The 17,122-nt window shown below is 34.8% G+C and overlaps 1 protein-coding gene across 2 annotated transcripts in view; it reads right to left on the minus strand.

Annotated features, from left to right (window-relative positions):
* The window catches only part of myom1a (myomesin 1a (skelemin)), a 35,903-nt gene extending 20,390 nt beyond the window's left edge, over positions 1 to 15,513 (minus strand). For both annotated transcript variants that reach the window (XM_073848614.1, XM_073848613.1), the window contains exons 1-13: positions 15,378 to 15,513; positions 14,525 to 14,721; positions 10,131 to 10,253; positions 8,712 to 8,889; positions 8,357 to 8,514; positions 7,451 to 7,543; positions 7,150 to 7,238; positions 5,297 to 5,332; positions 4,952 to 5,113; positions 4,614 to 4,775; positions 2,881 to 3,022; positions 2,606 to 2,805; positions 2,451 to 2,507 (exon numbers count right to left, since the gene is read on the minus strand). In XM_073848614.1, the coding sequence (XP_073704715.1) occupies positions 2,451 to 2,507; positions 2,606 to 2,805; positions 2,881 to 3,022; positions 4,614 to 4,775; positions 4,952 to 5,113; positions 5,297 to 5,332; positions 7,150 to 7,238; positions 7,451 to 7,543; positions 8,357 to 8,514; positions 8,712 to 8,889; positions 10,131 to 10,253; positions 14,525 to 14,667 (1,543 nt within the window). In that variant the 5' untranslated portion in view covers positions 14,668 to 14,721; positions 15,378 to 15,513. The remainder of the gene's footprint in view (positions 1 to 2,450; positions 2,508 to 2,605; positions 2,806 to 2,880; positions 3,023 to 4,613; positions 4,776 to 4,951; positions 5,114 to 5,296; positions 5,333 to 7,149; positions 7,239 to 7,450; positions 7,544 to 8,356; positions 8,515 to 8,711; positions 8,890 to 10,130; positions 10,254 to 14,524; positions 14,722 to 15,377) is intronic.
* Between the last annotated feature and the right edge of the window lie 1,609 nt (positions 15,514 to 17,122).

Below are 17,122 nucleotides of genomic sequence, written 5' to 3' on the forward strand. Positions count from 1 at the left end.
ATTTCTAAATTATACAATCTAATTTAGATTAAAAACTGCTCATGCTGTTTATATGTGCTGTCAAACGATTAATCATGTTTTTTGTTTACATAATATGTGTGCGTACTATGTATATTTATTATGTACATCTTAATACACACACATACTGCATATATTTAGAAAATATTTGTATACATCTATTTACATGTACATATTTTTCTTAATACAATTAATTGTATATAAATATTAGGGCTGTCCCCGAATAGTCGAAGATTCGATGCATCGATATGCGGAGCCTGATTCGACCACCGATCTCACAGTCGAATCTTCGCGGGTGAAACGAGCATCATACCATTTTGGCAATATGGGGGTGCTCAATGTCTAATTGCACACAGAACTACTGGTTTTGTACGGTTATATTAAGTTATATACAGCCTTAGATTATGATAATGCAGTAAAAACAAAAGTGAAAAGAAAGAAGCGTTCAATAAATATTTTTAACATGTTTGTGAATAAATCCAACCACCCCTGTGACAGATTAAATTTTCACTTGCCCTGGTCCATGATGAGATGAGGACCATCTTGACGGCAGGGATTAGGCCGCGATCACACCGAACGCGTTTTTGCCGTTGGAGGCGCCTCTTTTGAATGGTTTTCTGTTGGCAGTGAGCGTTCTGCGCTCTGTTTATGTGCCCCCCGCGCCTCGCGTTTTTGCAGGAGCGCTCTGAGCGCCTGAAGTTGAAAAAAAAAATCAACTCTGAGCGGAAAAACGGCCAACGTCATTCGCGTTCTTTTCCATTGTCCAATCGAATGAATGGACAGGCGGGTCTTCTGTTGTGTTGACGAAAGTTTACCGTCGCTTAAAAAGTCCGGAGACTGCAAGAAATGGAGGAGAAACCTTTGGTGTATATCGTGGGTAACCAGGAGCTGTATTATTTAGGGTTTCTGCTAATATGACAGTTTACTTAACAGCAAAAAACTAAGATTTTAGAGCGCTCGCGCTATAATCCTTTGATTTGACTGACAAGACAGCTGTTTTGGTCGTTGCTTAGCAAAAAAGGCAGTGCTGTGCGCCTTGCGTTTTTAGAACTAAAAGACACGTTCTGTGTTTTTTTTTTTAAACCTAAATAAGTTCGTCTGTCAGTTGGCAGGCAGTTTTGGTCGCTTTATTAAAAGTTGTTGCTGTGTGCAGTGTGTAAAATAAAATAAAAATCGTTTTACCCTCCTGCTGACTATAGTGTCGTGCCCCTCCCAAACCATTCACACACACACATACGCCTAGATGATTCGACTATCGGTCGACTATAGAAAGATTCGAAAATTCTGATTCGACTATGAAAATTCTTAGTCGGGGACAGCCCTAATAAATATATTTAATATATAAACATTACATATTTTTCTTAAATATGTCCATGCATGTGTGTGTATTTATATATACACATAATAAATACACACAACACACACTAATATTTTATTTGTCATTTATTTGATTTGAGTTTCTTTTAAATTTTAAATTTAGTTTTGTTATTTGACATATTTCAATTTCATAAGCATTGTCCAAGCAATAATAAATGGACAGTTTTTTTTGTTAAAATCACATCATGAATCAATACTGTGAATCGTTGATTTGAGTGAATCATTAAATCCCTAGAAATAATGCTGCAGGAACTTTCACACATTATTTCTCCTCTATTTTTACCTTTTGATTATCTTTGCTGTCATCTAACACAAAGTTTATTTTTAAAAATGTAATAATTTAATAACACTGATACATGTAATGTTAAAAATCTATAAATCTATACATATACAAAAGGAATATCCATTTTTATAATATTTTATAATGTTGCAATGCTAGATTTACTTGAAGAATTTAATACTTTTCTGTATTTCTTTTATAATTCCCACTACTGTTCAAAAGTTTGAAATCAGTAAGATTAAAAAAAAGAAAGAAATTACTACTTTAATTTAAGGACTCATTAAATTGGTCAAAAGTGACAGTAAAGACATTTACAATGTTACAAAAGACTTCTATTTCAAAGAAATGTTGTTCTTTTGAACAAATAATCCTGTTTTTAAGAAGTCAGAAAAAAACAAATCACAGTTTTGACAGAAATATTAAACATTACAACTGTTTTCAACATTTATGATAAGAAGAAATGTTTCTTCAACAGCAAATCAGCATATTAGAATGATTTCTGAAGGATCATGTGACACTGAAGACTAGAGAAATGACTACTGAAAATTCAGCTTTGCCATCACAGGAGTAAATAAAATTTTTAAATTTATTAAAAAGGAAAATATTTATTATTAAAAATAAAAAATACTGTTTTGTACTGTTTTAGCAAATGCAGCCTTCCCGAGCATAAGAGACTTAATTTAAATATATATATATTACCAACCCCAAACTTTAGAACAGTAGTGTACCTAGACAAATTATGACAGACTATCAACAAGTTAGTGTAATATTTTACCTGTGGGGTCTTCCTCAGTGAATTTGATCATTCCAGTCCATGGAGCTGAGGGACCAGCTGTGAAAAAAACATACTTATACTAATAAGAAAAACTGATTTGCTTTGTTGTTCAATTTTAATTCTTTGTTCTCAATCTTAATTCATATATCCTTCACCTCTAAGGCGGGCCCGGTCTGATGGATCCATGGCAACTACAGGATCAGAAGCCCGGGACGGGTGGCTCACACCAGAATTATTAAGAGCTCGCACCCTAAAGGTGTAGGAGCGGCTCTCAATAAGCCCAGTGACAGGAAAACGGGCATACTTCACAGGAGTGTCATTACACTGGGTCCAGTGATGAGTGCCAACTTCCAACCTGTAAAAAAAATGTTTAAATGAGGAGCACTGATGTGAACGTTTATGATCATACTACTGATGGCACATGACTCACCTGTCAATGAGATAGCCAATGATGGAACTGCTGCCCTCCACTGCGGGCTGCTTCCAGGTAACAACCACATAGTCTTTATTAGCGTCATGACAACGCACATCAAGAGGAGCAACAGGAACCCCCTCCTCCTCCACATCAGCATCTGAAACACACAAATCAGCTTGATTTGCACCCTGCTGTCACATCTAATTATGGCAAAGTAAGATACATGACAGCGCCTCCGCTCTGAGAACACAGCTAGCTAATTTCAGCTCTCTCTTAAGTTAGGAAGTGTTTTAATGATCTCATCATGTAAGGCTCAAATAATGTCAAAAACAAATACTTCCTAAAAATTTATTTTGTACTATTCACGAGCCAACAACAAGCCTAATCTCCAATTACAGTTGAGGTCAAAAGTTTACATCTGAAGAATCTGCAAAATGTTAATTGTTGTACCAAAATAAGAGGGATCATACAAAATTAATGTTATTGTTTATTTAGTTCTTTGGTTTTCCAAGGTTTAAACACTCATTGATGCTCCAGAAGGAAAACCATGCATTAAGAGCCTGGGGGTGAAAACTTTTGAAAAGAATGGAGATTTGTACATTTTTCTTATTTTGCTGAAAAAATGTTGAAAACCAAAGAATTTGTGGGACCTGAAAAACGTCTTTGAAGAACAGCAAACAGTTTAACTGTTCAGGACAAACAAGGGACTTATGAACAACTATCACTAAACAAAAAAAACAGCAGCTGTGGATCATTCAGGTAACAACACAGCATTAAGAATCAAGTGTATGTAAACTTTTGAACAGGGTCATTTTTTTTTTTTTATTAAACTATTATTTTCTCTAGTGGACTATATGTAAACATATTTTATGTGTAATATCTTATTCAGGTTAGTACTAAATCAAAAATAGCATGTATGATCCCTCTTATTTTTTCGCAAAATGATTAACATTTTGCAGATTCTGAAAGGGGGATGTAAACATTTGACCTCAACCGTAAATGGATAGAATTTGATTGTAATTATTAAACTGCACTAAATGCAGTTTTACTTCTGATTTATGTATTTCTTTAAAAATGTACACAATGAAATGTTAGAGTTTGAGGTCAGTAGCTTTTTTAATGCTTTAAATATAGTTCTACGCTCACCAGGCTGCATTTGCTTGACCAAAAATACAGTAAAAATTTTTTAGTTTAAAATAAGTTTGATTTATTTTTAATTTGATTTATTTTTAAATGTAATCTATTCCTGCATTTTCAAAGCTGAAATTGCAGCAGTCATCAGTCTTCAGTGTCACATTATCCTTCATAAATGATTCTAATATTCAGATTTGTTGCTCAAGAAACATTTTTTATTATTATGAAAACTTGAAAACAGTTGGTCTTATATTTTTGTGCAAACCATGATACTTTGATACATAAATGACAAAAACAGCATTTGTTTGAAACAGAAATATTTTTAAATAATCTTCAGTGTCACTTTTGATCCATTTAATGCGTCCACATTGAATAAATGTATTAATTTATTTTCAAAAACGTTACTGACCCCAAACTTTTGAATGATAGTCTAACTTGTATTTCACACTGGCTGCCTTTAGTGCCGTCAACCAAAGATAGAAACAGCATTCCCAGAGAGAAACCTAATACATGTGTTAACTCTTAAAGATACAGTGCACACAACTTGTGCAAGGACAATAAGCGATGCCTTTCAACTTAAGACTACTCGACACAAGCATACAGTCAGCACTCACCTCTGACAAACACATAGGCAGAGTGGCTGTCGAAGCCTGACTTGGTGTTGACACGCAGAGTATAGAGACCCTCGTCTTCTTTATTCAGATGCACAAGCGTCAAAGTGGCTCGCTCACCACTCCAGTGCATATGCACCCACTTAGAAGGTGACAAGGCGACACCTGATAAAGAAAAGGGATCATTATAGACTGTAAACTGCACTTTAATTAATAGCTACTGCATATAAAGAGCACAGAGGAGGACAATGAGTAAGAGAGGGTGACTTATGGTTCAATAAATTTGCAAGTAGCTTTTTAAAATGCACAATAAGTGCATGGTGCACTTAGTGCGCACTTACCATTTCTGTACCACACTATCTCTGGCTGGTAGCGCTTCACAGTCGGGTAGACAATGACTGTGCAGCCCAAACTCATGGTCTCTCCTTCACGGCCAAAAGAAACGTCAAACTTGTCAATGATGGTAGTGTTGAAGGTCACACCATATTCAGGGCTGAAACCATCTGAGCAGAATATGAATAGAAACATCTTAAAGGTCAAATAGTTTCTATTATACACACTGAAATGAAGAAATTAGCTGTACAATTTATTGTAATAACATAACATTTGACCTCATAAACACTTATGTGCTTTATCTGAGTACAGATGCGAGCGTAAAAGACAATTATATGGTATAGGAAACTTACGGGGCCTTTCAACCACCTCCTCCCCTTCTTTGAATCCTTTAGAATGAAAATGCAAATCATTTTTAGTGTTTTCAAAGTGGAAAATGTTAATGAGACTGCATAACTGCATGGTGCACTGCAAACAGAAGTTTAAATATTACAGGTGACCTTGGTGTACATGATTGATACACCAAACAATATTAAATAATAAAGACCCAGTCAAAGTCTCTCATAGCATTAGCCTGTGCAGAAGCAGTGGAAAGATGCTCTAGAATAACACAGGGCAAACTGAGGTGCTGTAAGGGCCTTAAAATAGAATGTTAAGAGGACAGCAGCTGAAAACCAGAGCAGAGTGAGTTACACACAAGTTTAAGCAGTTTCTACATTTAGTAAGATAATGTAGACAAAATGAGAACAAATTACAGGTGTGCTGCAGCAGAAGCCTTTATTATGCCCTTCATCAGCTAAGAATATAAAGTTGTCAAAAGCTTACATACACCTTGCAGAATCTACAAAATGCTAATTATTTTAGCAAAATAAGAGGGATCATACAAAACGCATGTTATTTTTTATTTAGTACTGACCTGAATAAGACGTTTCACATAAAAGAAGTTTACACATAGTCCACAATAGAAAATAATAGTTGAAGTTATAAAAATGATCCTATTCAAAAGTTTACATACACTTAATACTGTGTTGTTACCTGAATGATCCACAACTGTGTTTGTTTGTTTAGTGATAGTTGTTCATGAGTCCCTTGTTTGTCCTGAACAGTTAAACTGCACAGTGTTCTTTAGAAAAATCCTTCAGGTCCCACAATTTTTTTTTTTTCCAGCATTCTTGTGTATTTGAACCATTTCCAACAATGACTGTATGATTTTGAGATCCATCTTTTTTCACACTGAGGACAACTGAGGGACTCATATGCAACTATTACAGAAGATTCAAACACTCACTGATGCTTTAGAAGGAAATACTATGCATTAAGAGCCAGGGGATGAAAACATTTAGAATTTGTAGATCAGGGTAAATGTAACTTATTTTGTCTTCTGGGAAACATGTAGCTTCTTCTGTAGCTTCTGAAGGGCAGTACTAAATGAAAAAAATATATATTTAGGCAAAATAAGAAAAATGTACACAGCTTCATTCTGTTCAAAAGTTTACACCCCTGGCCTTTGATGCATTGTTTTTCCTTCTGGAACATCAGTGAGCATTTAAACCTTCTGTAATAGTTGAATATAATCCCTCAGTTGTCCTCAATGAGAAAAGATGGATCTCAAAATCATACATTCAAAGGGTTCAAATACACAAAAATGCTGAAAAACCCAAAGAATTTGTAGGACCTAAAGGATTTTTCAGAAGAACAGTCAGTGACAGTTTAACTGTTCAGGACAAACAAGGAACTTGTGAACAGCTATCACTTAAAAAAAAAAAAACACAGTATTAAGAATCAAGTGTATGTAAACTTTAGAATGGGGTCATTTTTATAATTTTTTTTATAATTTTTAATTTTTATTAAAAAAAAATTTTATAATATAAATTCAATTATTTTCTCTTGTGGATCATGTGCTTTTATGTGAAATATCTTATTCAGGTCAGTACTAATAAAAAAATAACATGCATTTTGTATGATCATTCTTTTTTGGCAAAATAATTAACATTTTGGAGATTCTGCAAGGTGTATGTAAACTTTTGACTTCAACTGTACATAATTTCTAAATTAATTAAGGTTAATGAAATACAATATTGATTAATCAGTCTTCCTGATTTGCTTTGGCAGATCTGAGGCAACAGGGTAATTTTGAGCACATGTAAAACACCTGAAATTTTGAAAATGATTTAAGATTTAAAATCCATTAAAAACAAATACTCACTTTTGATAATGACAGAGGCAAACGCAGAATTTTCTCCCTTCACGTTAAGTGCAGAGATTCGGTACTCAGCAGTGTCGCTAAAATTACAACTGTAAAGCACAAGAATAATTTTAATACAGTTTCAATATAATATAGTTATATAATAATCAAAAAATAACAGCCATGCCTTTAATGTTTATCTTTTGCATGCTTCTGATATTACTAATAAATGAAATCACCCCACGCATTTAGTGCAATATAATAAAAAAAATCACAAACAAACTTTCACAAACATTATTAAAGGAATAAAAACTTTCTTTACTTCTTGATTTCCAGAGAATGCATGTTGTACTGGCTCTCTGTGAAGTATTTCTCAGGGTGAGCCTTAGCATCGATTAAAACATTGTTTTTGTACCTGAAAAGCATGATTAGATGAAGAGAAAAGAGAGCTAAATTAAACTTAGGTTTAATTATTAGATCTATCCAGTACTTAGAGCTGAGTAGATTACTTTCAAATTGTATTCCATTATTGATTATAGATTACATGACGAAAGCTGTAGTTAGCAACATAATCTAGATCTAGACTACTCATTTTTGGTAATGTATTCCAACTACTTTTTAGAATACTTTCAGATGACTTTTTTTACTATTAAACTTCCCATTAAACATATCATATTGATATAAAAAAGCAAAGAGAAAGAAAATATATTCCATTTTTATATCACTATCATAAAATGCATTAAACATTACATTAAATCAGGGTTTCTAAAACTGGAAGAACTATAGTGGGTTTGTGAGTTGATAAAAAGCTAATAATTAAGTCATAAAAATGAAAGAACTCTAAAAATCTAAATATTTAATTTGTTTACCTGCATGATATTTCATGTAAATATTTCATTTCTGGGGATCTTTTGCATGACAATTACAGACATTTTATACTGTGAATATAGTCTAAGAAAAATGGTCTAACACAGCAGGATTTTTAGAAAGGAACATTTTAAATAAAAGAAAAACAAGAATTAGAATCATTAAATTAAGAATGATTTACTGCCATTGTGTGAATAATATGTAATCATGTAATCCATAAAAAAGTAACTGTAATCTGACTATGTGGATTACTCTAATTATGAGTACTTGATTTTTGGAATCTGATTATGTAATCCAGATTACATGTAATCAGTTACTACCCAACTACTGCCAGTACTGCTGAAATGAAAGTGTTTCTGACCAGGCCACACGGGGTTTGGGCCATCCAGCCACTGTGCAGTGCAGCGTCACAGTCTTCCCCTCCCACACGGTCTGGCCACGTGGTTTCACGATGAACTCCGGGGGGTGAGTCAAACTGTCTGGGTTCATCTTCTTTTGGAATTCTTCTTTCTCGTGCATCTTGTGTACAACAATAACAAATTAGGACCCCGATTTGGCGATTTTATGGAATTGCGCTCTGACGCTAATTTGTCCTGTTTTGTAAATCTGGCCCTAAGCCTCAAAATATGGTTTTGACATACAACAAGTGAAACTTTTTTAACAGGTTAAGGCACAATGTTTTATATAAGCATATTATGAAACATTTTGGATCAAACCTTCCTGCTCAGAGCCATGCGTTCAGCAGACTCTCTCAAACTGGTCTCTCTGGACTTCTTCACAGTTCTCATCTTGAAGTCAGTCTCTCTGGAGAACAGGTTCCTCATGACGACATACCCCACACCCTCCTCCTTCACCTCCTCCTGAGACTCCATCAGATCCTGGGTAGCCAAGTGACTAATCGAGGAGATCAAGTTAATGAGCAGACCGACCAATATTGACTAAGACTGTTTGACATGTGAGATCCATGTTAGTCTAGACATAGAGTTTTTAAGTAGTCAGCAAAGGGACCTTAAAAAAAGTCTTGAGTTTCGTAGACATTAAGCATAAATGATGGCAGAATTTTCAGTCAGGTTTAATGTAGTCAACTGAAACAAAAAAAAATTACCAAAAAACACAACAAAATTATTAAAACTTGGAACTATATATATGCAATATATATCGTCTAAGATATATATTGTAATTGTTGTTTAAACGGTAGGAGATTTGACATTATCGAGTATATTGCAAAAAAAAAAAAAAAACACACACAGAGAGTGCATACACTGCATTAAGAGTTCATGCTTTCACTGTGTGATTTAGTCTAATAAAATACATTTATAATTCCTTCAAAATTCAAGATGAGGGGGTAAAAATGACTTTTATGTCTTTTATATTTATATAATCTGATATAGTTAATATTACACAAAGAGTAGTTTTTCTTCAAATATCAGCACGATTGCAATTGTGTTTTTGCTCTATTTCGTCAACGAAAATAGTTTTAAACAAAGCCAGAGCAGAGCTATTTTGCCTCTCTGAGCAACATATGACTGTGTTACGTTACCAAATTAATCAGCCGTTTGAACAAATCAGTTGAATGAATGACTCAATGACTCAACTGTCACCTACTGGTACTTTTAGGTTTAGTTATAAAGTATATTTCCCTTTTTCCCACAAAATCATTTCAAATATCACTACTGAGCTCTACCAGCTTTATCACTACCAGCTCAATAACACGCGCAGCAAAATATCAGCTAATTGTCGTTATCAACCAAATTCCAGAAAATATTGATACCATTTTTTGTCATTATCGCACCTGAAAAAGAAAATAGCTATAGAAAAATAAAAATATTAGACTTTGATACTAATTAAAATCTCAATTACACAAAAATGACAGTTTTCAAGGTAACTGCAAATAATGGGATTTGACTGGAGAGATTTAGACATGAAAAGATGTGGTTTCATTATTAAAAACACAAAATAACTATTATAATAAGATTAAATTGGCTTGTCTTGTTTAGGTTTCCAAAACTATCTGATAAGATTAGACATTTTTCCTCAACAGAAATTCACAAACAGACATCCCACATCGACTCTAATTACCAAATGTAAAACTCCATGTCACTGTTACAGATTTCCTGAGTGAACTATGGAATCACCTGCTTCTGAAGACTGGCACGACGTATCCAATGACCTCGTCTTCCTTGTCCACCCCCAGGTATGAGCGCTTTTCTTTTTTAGAGACAGCGCTCAGTTTCTTCTCCTTCTTTGAAATCTTGTGCCTAAACAACAGTTAACATAAACAGTTGGATTATATGGAAAAATGCATCGAAGATTTTTTTTTATATGGCTGAAAATACTTTATTCCATTACTCCATCAAAAAATGCCAGACACATTTTTTTTTTTTTCATTAAAACTTCCCACTGCTAATGGAACAAAATGCTTAATATTTCAGCAGGGTTAATGGAATAGGATGGAACAGAGTCACTTGAAAGTCAGTGTTAGTGTGTTAGTGGAAAGTAAATATTAGCAGAGACATCCACTATATTAAGCATTTATTAAAAAATAAATTAAAAAGCCTGAAATAAGCAGCACTTTAGAAAAAGCAATCAAATCAATATACACTACTCCAGGATGTTGTTGCTGTGTATGCGCACATCATCCATTTTACAATGCTCCTCAATAGCACAGCAAAAAATATTAATAAAAAATAAATACTACATTAGATATTTTTTCTCTTTTAATGCACATTTTGTTAATTGCAATCGAGAATGATCATGACCAGCTAGAAGCAAACATTGCTTGAAATGTCACGTCAGCCGGAGATAAACCATTTAGTATGCATATGATCCTGACACTTACTCACAACTGCCAACGGCATTATGGGCTTTGGACTGATTTATAGACAAAACATAGAGCTTTGACTGCTATTTGACAGGCTGATCCTTTTATCTCTTACATTGTTGCAAAATATTTTAGGATTACAGCAGCTTCCAATCCATCTGTGGATTGTTTCAGAAGTAATACAATAATACAGTGCATATTTTTCTAATTATTCTCTTGAACAACTATAGGCTAAACACTACAAGCGTAAATGGAAAGATTATAACAGAAATATTTAAAAGGTGACATACCATGAAAATCTGACTTTTCCTGTGTTCACATGCTATAATCGGGTCCCCAGTGAATCTCAGAAAAACTGAGACTCAGAAAAAGGACAATCTAGAAACTTTGTTTTGGTAAGCCTTTTTCTGCAAGCATGTGAAAAAATTAGGCACTCCCAGCCTTACACAGAAAGGGTAACCACCGCTTATTAATTTGCACGTCTCTACCCACGTCGCCACCATTTTGTTTTCACAAGTTACGCCATGGCAAAAGTTTGAGCAAAGCATGCTAACTGTTCTGTCGCTGGATGCACAGACGAGCACAGAACACTTATTAGAGCCCCAGCCTCAGAGGAGACAAGAGAGCGGTGGATTTATTAATTTATTTAATGTATATTATGCTGCTGCCACACAGATCTAATAAACTTGCGATTTCTTTCCCAGCTGTTTACATTCACAGACATAACTGAGTGTTTTTGTAACTCCTGTGTGTTTTTAACCTGAATTTGTGTGCATCTGTCCTTTCAAGCGCAATAAGACAAGAAAAATAACCTAGTTTAGTACTCACATGCTGTGTGACAGCCGCTTTCTGTGTGCATTTAAAAAACCCTATATCATAAGTTTAAACTAACTAACAAAACCAAACAGATCATTTTTTTGGCAGAGTGTTTAAAGTATGAGCTGTAAAAGCATAGCCCTATTCTGGGCAGAAAGCAGCAGCTTATTTGCATTTGAAAATACAGGCATGAAAACAGCATGCTTCTGCTTCCACTCAACATAAGCATTTTCAAAATGATATAATAAATGATATGTGGGGTATTCTGAGCTGAAACTTCGCAGACACATTCTGGGATCACCTGAGACTTGTATTACATCTTGTAAAAAGGGGAATAATAGGTCTCATTTAAATATATTGGCAACAATTCAGAACTGCTGTCAGGAACATATTATACAACTACTTTCTGTACAAACGTGACCCTGGACACAAAACCAGTCATAATTTTGTAGCAATAGCCAAAATAAATTGCATGGGTTAAAATTACTGATTTTTCTTTTATGCCAAAAATCATTAGGATATTAAGTAAAGATCATGTTGCAAGAAGATACTTTGTAAATTTCTTACCATAAATATATTTTGATTAGTAATATGAATTGCTAAGAACTTTATTTGGACAATTTTAAAGTCAATTTTCTCAATATTTTGATTATTCTGAATCCACAGACTCCAGATTTTTCAAATAGTTGTGGCCTATCCTGACAAACCATACACCAATAGAAAAAATTCAGATAATGTATCAATCTCGATTTCAAAAAAGTAACGCTTATAACTGGATTTGTGGTTCAGGGTCACAAATATCAACCATCAGAAACACTAATAAATTGTCATAACTGGTAAATAATATGACAATATCAGATTTCCAAGAGCAACAAAAGTGTTCCTCTTTTGAGGGATGGAAACTGTTTTATTGTTTAGCTTTGTGTTGTTACAAAGCCTGTACGATTTTCTTTCTTCTGCTGAACACAAAATAAGATATTCTGAAGATGGCTGGGAACCAAACAAAACTGGAACCTATTGACAAAAACACTTCTCAAAATATCTTCTTTTATGCCCCACAAAAGGAAGAAATTCATATCGGCTTGTAACAAAAGAAGAGTGAGTAAATGGATTAATTATATCATATAGCTATCTCAAAAGTGTTATACAGTTTATGTACAGTTACAGTCCTGCTCGACTACTGTGATTTCAAGTTTCAGTGACCAAAAATAATCCTTAAGACCATTAATAACTTTGGCTCACTCCCACAGCAGCTCAAATTCCTCCAGCCACAGGGTCATGCCATCATGCAGTCCTCAAGAGCACATATGCTCCTCTATAACAAAGGACTCGGACCTAAATATTTATAAACATGGTTTCAATGCATATAAGCATCAAGAAAGCACAGCAGCCACCGCATACTCCTAAGGCAGTATTTTTTCTATTGGTGTTCTCCATAAGGATTTCAAAAGAAGTTTAGCAACTAGTGAAAAGATGAATCACAATATTACAAACTAACTATGGTGTAAATAATAAGAGAATCAATCAGACACAGCAATATTTGCTCAACCAATGAAGTGAGTGTGAGGCAGCGCATCTGTTTGTGCAATCAGATAGAGATATAGTATAGTGTAGGAAAAATCTGCATTGTGTCATGGGAGTGGGCGGTCGCTGCTAAGCACTTTAGAACCAATATTCATTCCCATGGCAACTTCTCTGATTGGTGAAGTGATGCTGATGTAAAGTTATTCAACAGGAAGGTAGCTATGAAACATCTTAATAACTAAACTTTAAGGGTTAGTTCACCCAAAAATTAACTCACCCTCATGTCGTTCCAAACCTGTAAGACCTTCATCTTCGGAACACAAATTAAGATATTTTTATTAAATTTGAGAGCTTTCTGACCCTGCATAGACAGCAACACAACTACCACGTTCAAGGCTCAGAAAGGTAGTATGTACTTCGTCTAAATAGTCCATGTGACATCAGTGGTTCAACTGTAATTTTATAAAGCTACGAGGATACTTTTTGTGGGCAAAGAAAACAAAAATAACAACTTTATTAAACAATTTCTTCTCTTCCGTGTCAGTCGACGCACGTTTGCGAGTACCACGACAATGAACAAAGTTGTTATTTTTGTTTTTGTTGCACACCTTTCTGGGTCTTGAACATGTCAGTTGCGTTGCTGTCTATGCAGGGTCAGAAAGCACATGGATTTCATCAAAAATACCTTAATTTGTGTTCTGAAGATAAACGAAGGTCTTACAGGTCTGGAACGAGTAATTAATTACAGAATTTTTCAACTATCACTTTAAAAGACACTGAATTAAGGCTTAACCTAATTGTTTAAAAGGTTTATACATTTACATAAAAAATTGTCTAGAGAACACATGACAGATTTTTGCTTGTTAAACTGCTGCACACTACAGCATCTGCATACACCAATGATTATTTACTCAAAAATGTCCAAATATAATAGCTGAAAATACTATCTCTGCATCTGCCATAGAAAAACAAAGTATTTTTGAAGATGACTTGAATTTAGAACTCATGTTGTCATTGGTCATAGTTATTTTTTGTTATTGCAACAAGCTCTGATGTAATTTGTGATCATCACAAAGTGAAACTGATAACATATAATAAAGGAAAATGCATTAGCGTTCTTTGTTCTTTGTAACATTAGTGAGATTTTTAGAGGTACGTTGCTGATCCGTTTTAAAGCAAACAAACATCATAAGGTTAGAATGAAAGGGTTGTAGTGTGGGTACCTAACACATTTTCAAATAAGCAGCATGAAATTTGTTATAAAAGCACTGGTATCTATGAAGCAGCACTTGTGAGGGGGTTGCTCTACAGGGGGGCATTCTTCAGGGCAGCATAAGCACAGGGACAATGTTCCCTATGTCCTCTTACCCATGGCTGCTGCTTCTGCTCACATAAGTAGCATAAGACTGGCGGCTAACAGATGACAAGGAGCCTTGGTGATAGCTGCTCTCATAGTGCGTCTCAAGGTCCCGTTGCTGCTGTTCCTTTTGTAGTTTTAAGGATTTTGACATCCTGAGGTGCTTTTTAGATCGGCCCAAGGACCCCTTTCTCTCTCCAGTTGCAGTCTCAAGTACAATTTTCAGTGAATGTTAATTCAGTTGCACAAAAAACAACACCTGACTTCAAATAAATACAATATTACTCATGAAGGGGGGATTTGCAGCTTGTCAAAGGGCAGCAACCTTTTAAGGGACATCCTAGTGCCTTAGTAGAGAATGTACCCTTAAGGTAATACTCTGAATCTTTGGTAAATAAGGTACACTGATGTCTCTTTAAAAGGGCACTGCCCCAGTCAAAAGCTGTATGGCTAAATACATACTTTATATGCACATTTTTCTCTGAGAGTGTAAATTCCACTATTTGGCTTAGCGAAACAATGTATAGGCCAACACACATATCCAAGACATTTGTCTATGTATCTTTGTTTACTGTTTCAAAATAGTAACAGACACAATCTTGTTCATATTAAAAGGACATAATTAATTAAAATGACATAATATCACAACAGCTAAAATTAAATAGGCCACATGGTTCTATGAAACTGTATTTAAAGTATAATATCAAACACCATACAGTTATATAAGCAATTAGTTTTGTTGTGATGGTAACTAATTCATAAATTTAGACTGAGCTGTTAGGCTACAGACAATTGGATGAGTAATACATTACTTACTTTATTTGGGCCAAGGCTAGCCTTGATTAGAAACACAAAGCCACTTACCGAGTCAAAGTTGCTTTAGCAAAAAGAAGAAGGGACAAACTCCAAAAAAATGAGAAGCCAGTGAAAATCCAGGCACAGCGGCGGGTATGGGGCAGCCGACAGGACGGGACTTCACTGAACAAAAATAATGCTGCCACTCTGCAGATTGCAGCGTCCAGCCACGACCTTGTATGGCCACTATGTTTGTTAAATATAGACCCTGACTAGGGGGCAGGCAGTTTCAACATGCGAACTTTGGCAACGCGCGTAATTCAATTTATAAACGCAATTAGACAACAAAAGCAGCGTAGGATAACTATATTTTAAGGACTATCACAAGGCTGCTGTTACAGGCCTTGTGCCGCAAGTAGTAAACTCTAGTATAATGAGTAGTGAAATGAGAAGCGATAGAGTCTGACATAATTTATTTATTTTAAACATTCCATTAAACAATGTTTTACTTTGCGTTTTCATTACAGTTGGTCAGTTTTCTTATGTCTATTTCCCGCCAAACGAACGTTCCATAGAATCATCACAGTTGTGAAGTTTAAATCGGCTATATTGATATCTGAGATATAAATATTATTTCCGAAAAGTTTACAAAATGTTTGCCGTTTCTTTCAGTGTTTTGTACTTAAACGTTCAAGTTAAAGATTTCTCTGCTGTAATTTTAAAATAATGTAGGCTATATGACCCTGGTCTACAAAAACAGTCATATGTGTCAATTTTTTAAATTGGGATTTTTTTCATCATCTGAAATAAAACTCAGTATTTGCTAATAGCCTATGTGACCCAGGACCAATTTAAAACTCATATGTCAGACAGCAAGCCAACATTGAATAAACATAGTTTTTCCATCTGAATCATCATTATGGTTGATGTTGAAATTTCAATGCAAAGTAATTGTTGAATCACCATTACCATATCGATGAAAACCCGATGTTATTAATGTTGATGGCAACAATATTGGAACAACATTGATCTATAGTTATCTTTATGATTGATTAAGCATTGATATTTGGTTTATCGGGCGATCGCTGAATGTGTTGAAAAGTCATTGATTTATAGTTGACCGGGAAACGACGCTGTTGTTGAAGAGTCATCGGCATATAGTTGACCGGGAAATATGATTGAAAATGCATCGATATATAATTGACCGGGAAATTTGATTGAAAATCCATCGATTTTTGGTTGACCGGGAGATCAACACCAATGTACTGCACCGCACACAGCTCATTTCTGGACCTTGGCACAAGCGTACAGGAGGTAAGCTTGCTTAATGTTCGATATGAATGAATTGTACCACATCAAATACTGTTATGTTGATCATTATGATCGTTAATGTAGTAACCGACGCAGTGCTGCAGTCGCTGAAATAGATTTTTGTTTTACCAATGTGTCAAAATCTGCCAAAAGTACTTTGTGGTTCTCGTCTAGTTTATAAAGTTAGCAAAACCTCATTGATGGATTCTGGGAGAATTTTGGGGTTGTTACGTGTGTGTTATGCCTTATTTACTGTTTATGTACGTGTTTTAGTGTAGTGTGATTACCATTTTAATTCTACCCCGTGTGTGACCCTTCGTGTGTGGGTGGCTGCGTCCAACCCTGTGTGTGTAGCGTGTTGTGTGTGTGTATTTGACTTTCCTATGTGTACTGTGTTCGTGCCATGTTCTGCTCCCAATCCTTGACGACAACTTGATTGAACAAATCATTGAATAAATCACAGTATACTTTTACTTGTATTCTAGACGCCTTGACTCAACGGC

Source organism: Garra rufa, chromosome 10 (assembly GCF_049309525.1).
Source record: "Garra rufa chromosome 10, GarRuf1.0, whole genome shotgun sequence".
In the NCBI taxonomy this organism is placed as follows: domain Eukaryota; kingdom Metazoa; phylum Chordata; class Actinopteri; order Cypriniformes; family Cyprinidae; genus Garra; species Garra rufa.